We start from the raw sequence: 17833 nt of genomic DNA on the forward strand, positions 1-17833 counted from the left end.
GAGCATAATCAGAGCTGTTGTGTGGGAAATTCGATTTGGCTTAAATATCTTGAGGTGTAAGCTCCACTTGTTTCTGTAATTTGTGCAAGAGACACAAGATGCTGGTTATGAGCCACTTCACACTTTAAATGTTGAAACAACACACAATGAACAAAATTTTGACAGAAGATGGGGTGCAGAAAATGTTTGCTTTACCAGCTGGGTGCAGGTTCCTGACTAGGTGACAGGAGATTTGCCAAAGGTGGAGACCTTTCTAGTACAGTGTGCGCAGAGAAGCAGATTTTGTGTCTGTGAGAGAAGTCTGGTGGGGTGGCAAATGAATTGCAGGAGTTCAGCAGCAGCAGGTTATTTTCAGTGCATGACTTTCTTTTCTTCTTTTCTTCTTTCCTTTTCCTTTGAAGAAGGTGTGTATTCTACCTTCAGCAGCACTTAAGCAACAAACTTCCTCTTGTGAATACGTCAGTATCATCTGTGGACAGCAGTGATGAAAGTCTGAATAATTCCCACCACAGTCCTGCAGCAAGTCACTTGGCACAAGCTATGGATGTTGATGGTTTGAATGAATCCAGCAGCAAACATGGTTATACCCAAGAAACAAAACGGCTGAAGCGTGCTCCTGTGCAGGACTCTCTTGGTCCAGAAATGGAATACCAGTTTGTTGATAAAGTATTATCAACTTGTAGGGATGTGGACCAAGCCAGGTTTGCCACTGCTTATAGAAAATGGTTAGTTACTTTTTTAGGTCAGTGAAGGAAACATTGAAAGCTTTCAGGGTTCTTCTCTTAGTGCAATATTCTCTTTTCAGACACAAATGCATGTCTTGGTTGCAAGTGTTACCTAACTCTGTGTTTCTCTCTCCTTTGACGGTCAGTCCGAAAGCTAAATTTCAGAGTAGACATCTGTCATTTTATTAAAGAACTGGCATATGTTTTTATTAAGCAAATGCAGTTTGTTACTTAATCTCTCAAAGAAATCACTCTTACCAGCTTCCTACCATGACTTTTTTTTTAACTTCTGCATTAAGGTGGACTCTGAATCATTTGACTTAAAAGAAAAGAGGTAAAAGAAAAAAGTTTGAAATGCTTGTGAAACAGAGTGTCTGAAAAAGTGGGAGAATCTGTCACTATCAGCTAAACCTGTTCCCAGTTTGTTCCTGTGTGGCATCATGCTAATATCTTATGGGATCCAGACTATATTTGGTGAGTGCTATTATTTTTGTATAGCAGTCTTTGATAGAACACCAGAATATAGTGTTTCTTTCTGAAGGCTTCAGTAACAGTTTTGGAGCTGTGATACCTTTTACTGTTTTAAATTGGTTTTTTGTTTGCTTATTAATTGTCATGTTAGCTTCATAGGAAGGTCTATAAGGTTGAAATCTTGATAAGCAGATACAGGAAAATGTGGCAGAAAATAGTTCAAACGCATGTTCAACCACAGCTAGAGCTGTATTTGGCTGTATTTGTGAATTGTTTTCTTAAAACAGACTATCTTCATTTCTTACTTGTTTTTTATTTATTTATTTTATCTCAACAATCCAGATTTATCACATGTGATACACATTTCTGAATGTCCTTTTTACACTACAGATTCTCACCCTGCCAAATCACACATTGATAACTTGTATTTAATCAAGACCCTACAAGTCCAGTATTGGATGGAGTAAATAGTAGCTCTTCCAACTGATGATTGAGACTATACAGTTAAAAAAAAAAACAGTGACAGCAATGAGGGAACTAACCCTTCCCTTCCCTTCTGTTTTGTTTTTTTTTTTTTTTTTTTAAGAGCTTCAGTCTTTGTTGTTTTGGGCTTTTTTTGCATTTTTACTCCTAAAGAAGAGCTCTACTCCAGCCATACATCTGTGTTTACATAACTGTAAATTTTAAGGGAATTCGAAATCAATTATGAATAGTGTAATTTCCTTAGAATTTGTCTGTAAAAGGGATTTTTTACAGTAGTAGAATTGTGCTGGTAGACAGACCCAGGGAAAACATTCTACAACTATAGAAGTCCATACAATGGCAACATTGCCTCTTTTAAAAGCAGACTATTCTCTGGGGGGATTAGATTTTCAAGTTTGTTTCCTTGCCATAATTGTTTTATTTATCTTCTGCCCCGTATGCCTCTTGACCAAAAATTTCGAGAAGCTGTTTCTGTTGGGCAGAGAGAAACAATGAGGGAGGAAAAAACATAGGTAGCCTGCTCAAAAGATGTCACTTTGAATTAAAAAAACACTCAAAATGTGAAGTTTCTGCACTTCTAAGAAGTTTGATGAATGGCATTTACTCTTGCATTTCAATATGAAAACAGACCACCTCCAGTCTTTGAGAGTATGTTCATGATTCATTTCAGGCACAAAGTAGCTACAAATGACATTTCTAAATGTACACTGTTCTGTTTACAGTACATAAATAAGACTGATCTAGGCTTGAGCATCTCCCTATCAAAGCTTTGTTCCAGAGGGCATCCACACCTGCCTCTCTGAAGCTATGCAAGTATTACATGCATACGTTAGCTTTGAGGTGCTGTGGGATGCTCTGGTGGTTTCGTTCATTATTTTAGTTGCAGAAAACATAGCTGTTGTCTGAAAGAGGTATGGGATTGGCTTGAGAGCACAGTTTTGTCATAAGCTGTTGCCTGAATGATCACTGACACATGGGTAGGTTCAAGTACAAACATGAGTCTGAACTTGAGAACTTAACTTGACACATCCCAGGAGACCGGATGTTTAGTGAATGTGGATGATGCATTAAAGGATGTAGAAGCCTGAGTCAGCTTGATTAACAGTATCCCAATAATGACTCATATGAGCCTGGAAAGTGTGAAATGAAGAGGGCAGTGTATTAAAGATCAGGTTCTTGGTCTTACATTACTTAGTAATGTATCTGTGTGTTCTGTTTACCTTGGCAAAATTTTCCTGTTTATGAGAAAAATATTAGTGATAGGAGCAATCTTGGAAGTGGGAGCATGATGAGAAACATTTCTTGAACTGTGGAAGGAAAGAGATTCTCTCTTCTTGCACTGGAAAGACTGAGGCTTTCAGAAGAAAATACTAATATTGGAATCTGACTTGAAATTCATTATATAGTTCTTCCAGACTATAATCTGAAGATTTAGTTAGCATTCTCAGAGCTGTACTGTGGAAGTTCTATGCTTTTGAACTTGACATCATAAACATTTAAGCAGATGCCGTCATATACATGTGTATAGTTCCTGTTCATGTCAGCGCAAGTGATGCATTCTTGTAGGATGACAAGATTTGGTCATATGTAACTGAATAGAGTTACACTGAATTTTAGTACTTGGAAAAATGTTCTGAAAACTCTGATTAGAGATGGTGCTGATATTCTTACTGCTGTTGTAAAACACTGATGGCTGTAGCATAATTGATAAGTATGGGTTTTTAAAGTCTGCACCTCATGGAAATATTCCCCTGCACTCTTTTTTTAAAATCCAGTTAGAATAGTTATATTTAGAAATGTTTGCAGACCTGAAAAGTTAATAGTGAAATTGAAACAAGTCATATCTTTCTGTTTGAAGGAAATGCAAACAGTAAGTTATTAAGTGTGAGCTTTAATTTTTTAACAGTAACAGTATAAATTATATTAAGGAAAATAATATCCAAATTGCTTCAGACTATCAATGTCCGGAGGCCTCATGCACGAAACTATTTAAGAGGTACTTCTAACATACTGCATTAAGCTCAAACTGATGTGAAATTGTGGAATATGATCTTTGCAGTATACCTGTCTAACCACTTGGTGTTACTGCAGAGTGCCCTTTGGGCACTACTTGAAAAATAGAAAGTGGCTTTAGGCCATTGGTAGTTAATGTACTGAGCATGGCTACTTTACATAAGGCATTTCGGCTGTTTTGTGTTTCAGAGATCAGAGACTAATAATTTAGTCAGTGAACCTTCCTGCAGAGAAAATGTCCAACAGAAACTGCAGAATTCAAGGCTCTCACTCTCTGAAATTTCTTCAAATATAAAGTCAAACTTTGTACACCTTTAAACATCTTAGTGTAAAGTTCAGCATCTTTCCTAATTTTCTATTGCTGTAGTATGTGTCATTTTAATTGATTCTTTTTGTTCACTGGATTAGTCTTTGTAGAAATTTGTTTGTACTAGAAACAAAGGGTTTCGAGGAACAAAAGTAATTTGAAACTACAGAATTTGGAATAGAAGGAACCATGTTTTAAAGTGGTAAATTCTCAGCTGCTAAATACAGTAACTGTTATTTCACTGGCATTTTGTTTGTCTTGTGTGTTACAGTCACTGGAGAAACACGCAGCATTAAATACAGCTACAATAACAAACTTGTATGAAGTCATTGGAATGCATTGTTATAGCTGCTCTGATAATGTACTCATGTCTGCATATTTGTGTTTTATTGACTGCTTACATATTCTTTATACAACAAAATCCATGTGTTATTTAAATAGGGGATAAATAACTTGTCTGTTTATACTATTTGATTAATTACCTTATATGTAACTTGCTTTAAGACAAATAAGCAAAGTGATAATATAGTGAGAAAGCTTAGATTTTTGTCTTATAATGAAAATTTCTGGCATTTCCAGTTTTATTCTAGTGCTGCTTAATTAGAATGTGTAGCTAGACTTTATGGATGAGAGTGATTTTTTTGCTAAGTAGATAGTTAATGAATTTTTAAAACAGTACTGTATAATATTGATGAACAGAAAGAAGGGGTTTTGGAAAAGTTTGTCCGCATAAACAGACTCAAAAAGCATACTTTTTTCAAGAACATATACACTGAGCAAAATGTGAGTACCAGAGAATAATTTAGGTTGGGAATCTTCAGAGATTTGATGATTAAATTTTTGGACAAGTTGTTGTTTGCTTAGTTTTGTTTTGCCTTCTGTAAGGGAAGAGTGCTTTTTGGTTTTTTTTTTTAAATCAAGTAGCAGGTGAACCATTGCACTTACCATATGTGGAGAAAAACCCACAACTGCTGAATTGTATCTCATGGAGCAGTTTTGGAAAAAGCAATGAACTGACACTGAAACGTAGATGTCACTTCAAAATGCATCTTTGCACTTATTGAGTGATGAGATGTATGTAATTAGATCTTACTATTTTATCAGTGTCAGATACAAAGAATAAGGTGTAACTCACCAATTCTCAAATGCACTTAACATTCAAGTTACTATCGAAGGAAGTTCAGTGTCCCTGTCTATGATATTTTCCTTGTGTACTCAGAGGTATGTTTCTTTTCAGCCTCTTCTCTGTTCTTCCAACCAGCAAAGAAGAATGTAGCAAAGCATTGGTGAGGTGGCCTAATTTTGTGTTTGAGTAACTCTGACTACCTCCCAAGAAGTACTTTGACTGATGTCTGTAAGTGGAGTTCATCAGGCTCAGTTATTTCAGAACCTCATGCTAGGCCTATATGCTCTTTCAGATGTGAAAAGCAAGAGGTTTATCAATGAATCTATCAAGCTCTCCAGGGACAATTTGAAGGAGAATGGAAAAAATACTGTAGTTAAAGTTGGGAAAACTAGAATTAGCATAAATCTTCATTTGCCTTTTTCTCTGAAGAAGCAACTGTGTTGCTGAAAAGTGGAGGAAATATGCTTCCAGGGAATTCCATATATTATGCTTTTGAACTGCAGATCTGACACTTCCTAGTGGCTTTTGCTTAATGTGTAATGTTACTTCTCAGGGCATAGTCTATTATAGTGAATTAGGGTGCATTTTTACAGTTTATAATTATTGATTAAAAAGGAACAAAAAATAAACATGTCACTGGCTTTTAATTACTTTTTTTTTTTAATCTAGCATATTATTTTATAATCTACTCACATGCCAACACTGTACCCAGTAATCTCATCTGCTTCTTACTGTTATTCTGTTGAATTGCTGTTGCAGTCTTGCAGGAAGCTCCTGATAGTTGTTGGATTTATTCTCTGAGGTTCCTAGTAGTATTCAGTAAAGTAATTAGTATCTCAAAGTATATTGTAATAATGGGGAAGCTTTTTACAGCATCTGTTTTGATGCACCATAGGTCTTAGATTCAATATTTAAAAACCTTTTGTTAGAATTCTGAATGCTAAATCTTTTTTGATAGCTGTCAGACTCTTACATGCAGCTGAGTTATTCTGGAAAACTGAAGTCACATTCGTTAAATATCTTTATCTGCTCCATCTGGAGCCTGCTGTACATCCTACTGTATAAACAGAGGTGGGGAGAACCCACAGTGAGGTGCATATTTTCTTCATGAGACATTTTCTGAATGGAATATAATTATGGTTAAACAAAGAGCTTTTCTTGGATGAGGTACACCTGTCTGTTCATTGTGAATAAAGTTACGAAATTGGTACATCATTAATATGGTAAGATTTGCTGAATGGCTGCATGCAATGAGTAGATAAAAGAAATGTGTTTTTCTTAATCTGCTGTTAAAAAAAAAATCACATAATGATATGAGGTACCAGAATTTGTTTTTAGAAAACAAAATGTACCTATTGTGTTCATTCTCTTTTGTATCAGTTTTTCTTTTTTGAAGTAGCTACATTTAAAACTGAAAGATGTACTTGGGAACACACTTAACTTCATATAATCTCATTACTTTCATATAATCAAAATAATAGATGTCTTAAATGTTTTGAAGTAGCTTTAAGATCCAAGGTAGTGACAGCACTACAGTGTTTAAGTGAGCCAATAAACTCTAATTTTGTATCATCATTGTGTTCATCAGTACTATTCTATGTAGGGAAATGTTTATTTTATCAAGATTTGTGGAAAAATATTTAATTCTCATAGCTTTCTTATTAGGGGGATATACAACTAGTTTTGAACATAATATTTTGCAATATTTTTTCTATGAAAATTTCGCAAATGCACAGTTGTCACCATTGTAAATTTTGTGTAGATTTTCAAGATGAATTAGATAAATCATAAATTTTGTAGTAGAAAGACTAAAATTATGACAGGGTAGTAAGACACTGAAAAGTAATCTGCTAAATGACCAGTCTTCTACAGGGTAGTGAATGTAAAGTGTTGTTTTTAAGTGGTCTTACTTCGTCATAGGATGAATTCCTGTCAGATGGGGATTATTGTCTTTTTTTTTTTTGGGTAAACAGTAGAGAGTTTATCTGTGAGTAAATTATCTATATTTATTTTCCCACAATAAATGTGCATGTATGTGTGAATGGATGGATGGCAGAATCGTATTTATGTCCTGTGAATGCTGCAGAAATCATCCACATTTGGCTTCCTGTTGGCAGACTCTCCAGGGATGACCTGTCCTGAGTCTGAGTCTAGCAGGGTCAGTGCCAGGTTGTCTGCTGAAAGCAGTGAGATCTGTTGCTTCCTCTCTCTGTCTTAATCTGCCTGATTATCATTATACTTGGGGAAATGCCTGCACACACCAACCAAATCATTAGTTTGCAGTGCTTGCAGAGGGTATTTGAGACTGTGAAAGAGTTTGTAAGGTCTTGCAAGTTGGGAAAATTTGGGGGTGCTCAGTCAATACCCAGGGGATACTTTTCACGACTCCTCCAGAAAGGAAATGGACAGGCATGTTTTGCATGAGTGCTTTAGCATCACAGGAGACTTGAGAAAAGTATAACTAGTGACTTAAATTGGTATTTAAAAACAAGTAGTCTTTTTGGTACTTTGTTTTCAGTATTTTTCTCACGGTCTTTTTTGTAAAAATAAATCACATAAAATATTCTCAGAATTAATTAATTTTGAGTGTCTTCTGATTTTGAATTATTGGATTTGACAGCTTTCCTCAAAGGAAGTTGTTTTACTGGAAAATGCTTGCACCCTTCCTGTTTCCTCTTAGACAATGTGATTCATTCCAAGTGTCCTAAAATGAGCACCTGAAATCACAAGGTGTTACTGAAAGTATTGTTTATCATCCTAAATGCAAAGCTTAAAAAAGCTTTTCTCATATGCTTAGGGGTTGTTTTTTTGGGTGTTTTTTTTTTTTTTTTTTTTTTTTTGGTGTTTTTTGTTTTTTTTTGTTTTTGGTTTTCTTTTTCATTTTCTCTTACTAGCTGCTAGGTAGAAAGAACATGTAAGGAAGCCCATGGCTAATATAAGCAATCTTGGCTTACTTAGTTTGGGTGTTCATTAGTTCAGAAAGGAGCAAGTAATAAACCCACCAGGGTTCTTGTATAGAAGTAATTTGCAGGATCTGGTTATTTGTTTGTGATCTGAATGCTTTATTTTTACGTCTGTTGAAATGTGTTTCAAAATTCCCACCAACTTCACTGACTTCAGATCAGTCTGTGCTGTGGAGGGAGTATCAGCCTCTACCTGATAGCCATCACATATTTAGTGTGATGAATTGTAAGGGACTTGTTCGTCTTTCACAAGACATACATGGTTGTATTTATGGCTTCAGTTAAAAAACAGTTTGTGTAGTTTATAGTCATCAGCACTGTGAAAAAGGAGCCATTAAGGTTATGGAATGTTTGAGGTTTAAAAGGGCAGCTAGAGAAGAACTAGGGGTACTACAGGGTATCAGTAGCTAAGGATGCTTCCTTTTTCCCTCTGGTTTTTTTTCCCTTTTTATTTTCTCCTCTCCTTCTCTCTCCCTCTTTCTTCCACCTCCTGCCCCAGCTCAAAACTTCCCATTCTCTCCCTTTCCCCTATGATTTGTCATCTTTTCTAGTGACAGAAGTTTCATATAATGTACCTCTGTGCAAACCAGGATAACAGTTCAGTTTTGGAAGTATTGTATATCAATAGCAAATAGATACCAGTGCTTGAGGTTTGTGCAAGATATTTAGGGATGACTGGAGAGGTTTCAAGTGCTGTGTGATAACTGATGCACTATTGAACAGGAATGTCTTAAAAAACAGTGGATGGCCTGAGTGTTGCTGTTCTCCACATTTGTCACACATCTCCACAAATGCTTATCACTAGCTAACAGCTAATCTGCTTTGTAAAATGCATCTATATCATGTTGATTTGAGATGTCCTACAGTTATTTGTTGTTATCTAGTACTAGATAACTTCCACCATGCCTTTAGTCCTCCTTCAGTGGAGCCTGGCCAAGTATAGATTTTCATGGTTATAAAACTGGTTTTTCTGTGAAGGGTATTTGAAATTCCATCATATAAAATGTGCATTTTCCTGATGTCTACTTAGAAACATAGAAGGGCATCTTAGCACTGTTTTCCAATTGTGCACACTGAGTTTTACCTTGTTTATCTCAAATATTTTGTATTGCATGTTAATTAAATTTTTGCATATCCTAGTAGTACAAAATTACTTACACAATAAAAAAGAGTACCCTTACAGTTCTATCTGTTCTATGCAGATGTCTTCCAAAATTTACAGGTACAGTTTTAGTGGTGGTGGTTGGTAAGCAGATTTTTTTCACTTATTTATCAGCAGACTTGTTTTTATATGTATTAGTGACAAAATGGACTAAGCACCGCTGTAAGTTATTGTATTTCTGTAGAAAATGGGAAATAGTGTAATATTGTTTTTGTTAAATGTTGGCAGTTTATAAATAAACTTTTCATCTCTTAAAAACCCTTTGTTTTGTGGCAATATTGAACTCCATTTTCATTCATTGTACAACAGACACCCCTTGTAATTACTGCTAATCTCTTCTGTGATACACTTCCTTTGACAGGAGTTTCATCTTCTCTTATGAATTAAGTGATATTAGCAGACTTATTTTTGGTTCTTTTGAACACTGGCACTTAGGCCTTTTTTAGAAGCTTTCCTAGGTCTTTGTTCAATAAAAGGAGAGAGATGAACAGGAGTTAGTTCTTTATAAGATACTTCTTTCTGGCAATAGACAGCTGGCTGTACTGTTTAGAGTTGCAGAACTTGGACAGCTGATTGCTGCTTATATTTTTCTAACTTACTAAAATTTCAGCGTGATGTTTTGTGATGTGCTTGCCTTTTTTAAAATCTGGAAGCAACTAGAAGAGCTTGTGCCAGTCTTTCCAGGTTCCATACAATTTCTATATTGTTACAATTGAAGGAAAAGTATTTCATGGATACTAAAAGCAGGTACTTGACCTCTCGTGTTAAGAAAATATACCTTCTTTGATTCATGTTAAAGGTAGATGTAATACAGAAGTACTACTGTACATGGTACTTTGATTCCAGTTGACTGCCTTTAGAAGATAAATTCTGCTGGATAGATTTTATAAAACTACCTGAAGAACATCCGTTCCTAATCTGACCCCTGATCTGAACTGGATGGGAAGATTCTTGAGGTAGGCTTATTATTTTTGTAAATTCTCTAATTATGCACATCAGATACAATAATAGCTGGATCTGTAGTGTTGATCTGCAGTTAAGCCCTTCAAATAGTATTTTACTTCATGTATAGTTCTATGATTTCATTTAGAAAAGTTGTTAAAATTTTGGCAAAATGGACTTAGATGTTTAGATCTCTTTCATAGACTTGAGTGAATGCTGCAGTAAATTTGCTTCTAGTCCTTGTATTTCAGGGCAATCATTAACTCTATAAAGAGCTTTCATTCCAGCTATATTCCAAATAATTCCAAGGTTCATTTAAATAATGTATTTAATTGCTAAATATTAATATAAAAGAATGGTGAACTATCAGAATGTGTGGTTGGGATTGGGTTTTTATATGATTAAGCACTGACCCTGGGATATTTCAATGTAATGGCATATGATAAAACTCTTTAAGGTTAGAAAATTTTGTATTTCATGTGTATTGTAAAGTGTGACTGGACCATAGGTCCAATATTTCTCAAATTTACTCAAGTGTTTCTAGGTTTGTCTTGTCATCTTGGTATCTTGTTCAGATATACAGGGAAGGAAGTTAAAAATATGTCTGCATGGTCATTCTCTTCTTCTTGCACTTTGTAATAATTATTTGTTCTCTTGACACAGGGCTTCCAGTCTTCTACTGTTTTCTAGTTCCAGTAAGTCTAAATCTTCCAGAGCTACTAATAGCCCTTTAGAACTAACCCTTTAGAACTCCTTTGCTGGATACCAGTCTGCTTTTCCAGAAGTGTGGAATATCTGCCTGTTAACTCTAGTCTGTTTGTGCTTCTACACCTCTGAAGTCAAGCTATGGATTCATTCACTACTTCCTTTGTAACCAAACATTTGAAGCACTTAGAGAGCTACTTTTTTGCTGTGTCTGGTAAAGAGGTAAAAGTAAAGAAGAGAAAATATTATGTCAAGAAGTATCAGTAGAGAGTAGGTAAGTTTTGGGGTACAGAGTGGAAAAAAGCACAGCAGAAGCAGGTTTTTTTGTTTTTGTCTGAATCCTGCTATTACCTGCATAAATTTTGTCTGACATGCTAGGAAAGCAGTTCCTGGGGGAAGATGGCAGCCTTTGGAGAGTGTCTCGATTTGACGCTGGCTCAAAGCCAGGCACTCAAGAGAGTTGCTCGCTCACCGTCTCCTGCTACAGCTGGGCAGCAGAGAGGCTGCGGGCATGGATCCCCATGGGCTGAGGGTGGATCTCTGCATCCCCCATGGATCCCCGTGGGCTGTGGGTGGATCTCTGCATCCCCCATGGATCGCCATGGGCTGTGGGTGGATCTCTGCATCTCCTATGGATCCCCACGGGCTGCGGGTGGATCTCTGCATCCCCCGTGGATCCCATGGGCTGCAGGGGCACAGCTGCTGCCCTGCCCCATGGTCTCACCACAGCCTGCAGAGGAATCTCAGCTCTGGTGCCTGGAGCACCTCCTGCCCCTCCTTCTCCACTGACCTTGGCGTCTCCATGTTGTTTCCCTCACATGTTCTCACGTCCTCCTCTTCTCTGACTAAAGGTAAAACTGTGTGCAATTTGTTTTGATTTTCTTCTTAAATATGTCATCACAGAGGCGTTACCAACCCCTCTCATTGGCCCAGCCTTGGCCAGCGGCATGTCCATCGTCAGAGCCATCTGGGACAGGCTCTGCTGGACATGCTGGAAGCTTCCAGCAGCTTCTCATAGGAGCCACTTCTGTGGACCCCTGCTACCAAAAATCAGGCCATGCAAAACCAATACAAAGGACAAGCGTTTTTCAGATTCTGAAGTGGAGTGTTCATAAGGGAAAGGGGAAGTTTTCTATTTAATAGGAGAAGTATGAGACAGCTTTTTTTTTTTTTTTAATCTTGAATATATTCTCAACTCTGGCAAACCCTCTAATATGATTTTTTTATGCTGAGGTACCCTTTGCTGTTGTCTTAGAACTCAAAAGATGAGGATAACAAAGACTTTTAGCTGTGGAACCTGTGAAGTTTTAAAGGTCTTGCCTTCTTTCACCATATAAGGTTGCTTGTTAAAACAGAGATATATTAATCTACCTGACACCTCTATCTGGTTGGGAAAAGTGAAGTAATGGAAGTTGCACATAGTGGTTTCTATGGCAGTTAGTGATTACCAAGTGGAGTCAGAATATAGGAAGAGAAAGATCAGTCTGGGCATTATCATTATCCACTCTAAAACTAAAAGCTCACATCTTTTAGCACATACAGGCATGAAGCAAAGAAAAACTAAAAGGTGTCAGAGTTCTGTAGTAGCACGCCAGGTTAGCATGTGTGGGTATACATCTTTAGCTGTATGGAACTTGAGTGCTTTAAGCCAGTGAGATTTCTCAACACTTCAGACAAGTTGGTGAAGCCATGAAAATTTAGTAGTCACTGATAATCTGTTAGTCTTCATTTCTTTCCTCATTGAGGTGTCTTCACTACTGAAGGACAATATGGCTTTTTCTTAGGAAAAGGCGAAGAAGAAACTCTCTGTGCATAACTGCTGTCTTTACAAAGTGCTGTCTGGCTGTGTTTTATGAGTAACTGGTCCCTTTTGTACCCCTTGCTGTCTACCGCTGTCCACTACCTCCCCATCCCCAGTCCTGCTAATCCTTCACATGTCTGCACAGGCACACCAATTGCTTTGGACACCCTGGACCCTCAGGTTTGCATCCTCATCAGTTGCAATTTTTCCAGTTTGCCTTTGGTTTTTTAATAACCCATTATTTAAGTTTGTTTCTTGTCTTTGCCTCTGTTAGTTCATCTCTTGGGTTTGTGTCTCTCTGTGCTGTGTTTGTGGCTCCCCCTTTACTTGTTATACCCTTTGGTATTGGAAAGGTCCTTGATCAGATACCTGTAAGCAAGCATTACCTACCCTTGCACAAATAGGTTTGCCCCTTTCTGGGAAAGCTGAAAACCTTGCTTCAGTGTATTTTTTTTTATCCCATGACAGCTTTATTCTTTACTTTCTGAAGCCTTTTCACTTTGACTGAAAAAGTAAAAGCTTTCCAAAAGTCCTCAAATTAATAGCTTTATTGGTTCCTACAGTCCCATGAAACACATGCTACTCAGTTGGGTAGTACTTGAATTGAATTAATACAGAAATTAAAATTTGCTTTCCATCTGCTTATGAGATTTGAGCAGTAGTTGCATTTTTGCCTGTAAGATATTGCAATCACAAAAACAAAGGGAAAACTGCAACTACTGCTTGAACTTAGTAATTGGAAGGAGAGGGTGGCAGAGCTGAGAAGTAGTTTCTAAATGACTGTAATGAGGATGGAAAAGGAACAGCAGAGATAAATCCCCTTCTGTCTGGAAGGACTTTGGGTTGTCTCAGTGAGCAGTTGGTCTTCAATTAATGAAGAGAACATACTTGCATTAATGAAGTGGGTCCACTGGCTTAAAAATAGGGATGCAGACTTAAATGTTTATTGATACACAGCAGGTCAAAGCTGGCTGCACCGAGTCATAATTAGGAACATGAAAATGAACTAGGAAAATGTCAATTCATTGCTGTCCCTGCTAGCAAAACTAACCACTGCAAACTTACCAGCTTATGGGTTAAAACGTCAGATCACATTGGAACAGAAAGCACAGGAGCAACCTGTTGATGAGTCTGGGCACTGAGGGGAGAGAAGGGAAAATACTTATCTTCATTCCTCTCTGATTAGGGGTTTCCATAAGAGAAGCAGAAATATAAAATATATCTTTCTTTAAACTTGGAGGGCAAAGAAGGGGATGAGAAACTTACTGAAGGTAAACAGAAAGTAATAGGGGCTCACCACCCCGAAGTGGTGCAGTGGTAAAGTAGGTCTCTCACCACAGACCATGAGAGACCTACTTTACCACTGCACAGAATGGGCAGATGGACCTGCTCGTCTGGAAACCTCAAGGATTTGAGGTTTTATCCTTTGTGAAGGATAAAAGCTACTTTATGGCTTCCGTGAGTCTGGCTGTGTCAGTGAGGTTGAGTCTTCCTACGTCTGGCAGGTACATATGGTAACTAGTTTGAAAGATATCATCATACTTCTTTTTATCTCCATTTTTTTATTTTCTGATTCAGTGAATATATTTGGGGTTTTTGTTTTGTGGTGCTAAAGGTTTGATGGGAAGAATAAGGAGTTTGTTCCCACTCAGGCTAGGAAGAAAACTGTTTGAATATGATACATTAATTAACATTAACATACTGTTAAATATGCTAAGCAGCATGGTGTGGCACAAAACAGGAGTGATTTGGTTTGCTTTGGTGGTTCTGTAGGAGCAGGACAGGATTTAGCTGTGCTTTTGTGTTTAGCACCTGACTGCTGTGACTTTTGTTCTGGAGGGGTTTAAGTCATGTCATGTGTTGTGAAAGGGCTCCTTAGTTCTACTAAAGCAGATTATTTCCCTTTCTGCACTGCTCAGTGCAACCACGGGTCCTCCTAGGTATCCAAAATACAAGGAACAGTTGGTGTGTATGTATTTAGCAACATGCAAATTGGTTAATGCATTGTCATGTATGAATCCTGTTGAGGAGGGTCAGGGACATGGCTCTCTGTTCTGGCTCTTGGCCTCCATAGGATATTGGTCATGCACTCAAGGGAGAGAAATTCAGTCTGCGTGGGAATTTTTTATTACACTTTAAGTGATCTTTGTAGTCATATGTTTTTCAACAATGCAAGTATATATATGCATGTATATATGCATATTTTGTAATTGCAGTTTCTAAATTCCACAAAACCAGCAGGTGGAAAGTATTTGCTTAATGAATACCAGACCTAATATTTACTAATACTGCAGTGTTGTAACTGAAGCAAAGAAACTGTGTCATTTTTGTGATATACCATGTATGAGCCACAGTATTTGGTCTTAGTGTTGATAACTTTGGTGTGAACATATTTCATACAAAAAAAAACATTCACAGGTTAACTGTTTATACGTCTGCCTCCTATAGGTTATTTAAAAAGCTGCTGCTGAAAGTAATTTCTGCACATATGTTTTCACTGCACCCATTGCTCAGGAAGGTCTCTAACATTACAGTTTCTGACCATTTCCCTTTTCATGCCATTAGTGACATAGTAACAATTTAAATGCAAATGCTTTCCAATTAGTGGTGTCTTGAGGTGCATTAAGTACCTATGAAGCATGATCTTCACTACAGACCAATATAAAGAAATAAAACTATAAATAAATCCAGGCTACATTTTAATAGAAGTTAATACAAAAAATAGCGCACTTCCTTGACTCTGTTAACATACTTCAATTTATTCTAGTGGTGATATGTAGTAAAACCATAGCAACAAAAATATCTCAAGAAATAAATCATAAAATATCAGACTACTTCATCTAAAATTAGGCTGAAGAAAAATTAAGGGATTGCATGTAATCATAGGAGTTTGCTACGTCTTTACAGCACAACTAGGAGACTATTTAAAGGAACTGTGCTGTCAACGATTTAAATTTACCTGTACTCCCACAACTGTCCTAAGACTGACAAATATTTAGACCTATGATTTGCCCTTTCTTCTGTTTTCCTTCTTTGAAGACAAAATAGTTATATGTGAACACACCTGTATATATACTTCAGTCAAGGCTGAAATTTCCTCGGCAAGATAATCCAAGATCCCATTTCTCTGGCAAAAACTGCCTTTTGCCTTAACTTGGTTCATATGCTAATGCTGAAACATTTCTCACCTAACCATCCATCGACACCTTTCAATCATGTGCTCTGCCCACTCTTTTCACCTCTCCAAATGACAGTCATTTTTCAACCTGACCCAGCAATCTTGCTAAGAGTAAAAGATGTTAGTGCATGAAATACATCTTCCTTCAAATTCACTTGGCACCTCATTTCTTGCTGCCATCTATCATATAGTGACTAATGCTAGTGCCCCACTAAGTAAAGCTTTTCAAAATGGAGGGTGTAAAAAGGTCTTTCTATAGTGAACATAACAGATATATCAGAACTTGGTCTAAACAAGTCAGCCTCCTGGGCTGATTTGACAAGGAGGAGGCTCTATTTTCAGCCTTCACTCCCTTAACATACAGAAGTCCATTTATTGCTATGCTTCACCATCACCTTGAAAACCAGATTTCAGAAATATTAATAGCTCTTATTATTTGAATGAAAGTAAATACAAGTGTATATGCAAGACTAGACAGACTATTGTTTTCATTTCGTTTGTTCCTCTTGTTTCTTCAGAGAACATGAAGGTTATTTAAATTTTCCACAAGGCTTTATTGTCCAATATTACTCATAATTCAAACCACACAAATATCCCTGGCTGCTATGACAGCATCTCTTGTGTTGGCTCTGCTACACCTTGTTTATTTCACTTGCTTTGTATTTGAGTAGAAATGCTTGGCTTTTTTTATTCTTACATTTGCTCCCTTGGTCTGAATACAGGCTGCTAGCTGAATGATTTTCTCATTAATTTGGAGTAAATTACGCTGGGTTGGATTTTTTGTTCTGTTTTTTGTATTCACTGAGCTTTGACCAAGATACCAACTACCTCAAACTTGTATTGCATTTCTATAGCATTCTCATCAGCAAGGTATGACAGTATTATGAGACTGACACGTGAAAAGGGATCACATACAATTACTGTCCACTTGAAAATACTTTTTTTTTAATTGCTTTCACTGGTGCTCTTTCAAATGGTTTTGAAAGGAGCGCTTCGACACTGCCAGGCAGCGTGGTGAGGCTTAAGGTTCAAAGTGTTCAAACAGCAGGTCTGACACAATGGATATATTTTTTGCATAGTATAGCTGTGACATTTAGGTGCTTCAAAAAGCAAATGGTACAAGATTGCATCTGATACCTGTCACAAACTTCACCTTTAAATAACAAGACTCGCAGCACTTTCTGAAGCTCCCCATATGCAAACGATGCTGGATTCTCTTTGTTAGCAGAAAGGAGCTTACGCTTCTGAGGATCCTTGGCTGGGTGCATCTCCTTTTGCTCCCTCTTGGACTTCTTGGGGTTAATAGTAGAAGTGCCTCAACTGAGGCTGAAAACTTGATGAAATCATAAGGACAGTAGTGCCAAATCATTGCTTTAAAATGTGAAATACAGGCCCTATACGAAGGCCCAGTGTCCTGGTTCCAGCCAGAACAGGGTTAATTTCTGTAGTAGCCAGGAGAGGCGTGGACCAGGACCTATAGGTTATTCTATACTACCTGATGCATGCACAGGGGCTGGAGGAAGGGGTCTCTTCCAGTCAGGTAGTAGGAAGCAGGCAGTAAAGGGTAACGTGTCTACGTGGTGAGCACATGTGAATCCTTCACCTCTCTTGTACACTGTTATTAATATTGTTGCTGTTACTGCTCATTTATCATCTCATTGCTGCTTCCAGTAAATTGTTCCTATTTCAACCCATGATCCTAGCCTTTTGTACCTCCAGTTCTCCTCTCTAACCTTCTTCAGAGATGAGTCTACTTCTGGCTTGGTTTTGCCAAGCAGTTGGGCTGATCACATGACTGATTTCTATGGCACTGCATTCAGAAGTACCTGACTCCAGGAACCAGCCCACCAGTGAGCACACCATTTGGCTTGTTGCTGAAGTGATGAACAATCCTTACCAGAAAAAAAAATCTAGTCACTTCATTAACTATAGAATTAACATGGATTTTTTTCAAATT

The 17833-nt window shown here is 37.4% G+C and overlaps 1 protein-coding gene across 1 annotated transcript in view; it reads left to right on the plus strand.

Moving 5' to 3' along the window:
- PTAR1 (protein prenyltransferase alpha subunit repeat containing 1) overlaps positions 1 to 9508 on the plus strand; it is a 35139-nt gene extending 25631 nt beyond the window's left edge. The window contains exon 7 of the mRNA XM_059493164.1: positions 402 to 9508. Within this exon, the coding sequence (XP_059349147.1) occupies positions 402 to 750 (349 nt within the window). The 3' untranslated portion in view covers positions 751 to 9508. The remainder of the gene's footprint in view (positions 1 to 401) is intronic.
- The last annotated feature ends 8325 nt before the right edge of the window (positions 9509 to 17833 follow it).

Source organism: Ammospiza nelsoni, chromosome Z, assembly GCF_027579445.1.
Source record: "Ammospiza nelsoni isolate bAmmNel1 chromosome Z, bAmmNel1.pri, whole genome shotgun sequence".
Taxonomy (NCBI): Eukaryota; Metazoa; Chordata; class Aves; order Passeriformes; family Passerellidae; genus Ammospiza; species Ammospiza nelsoni.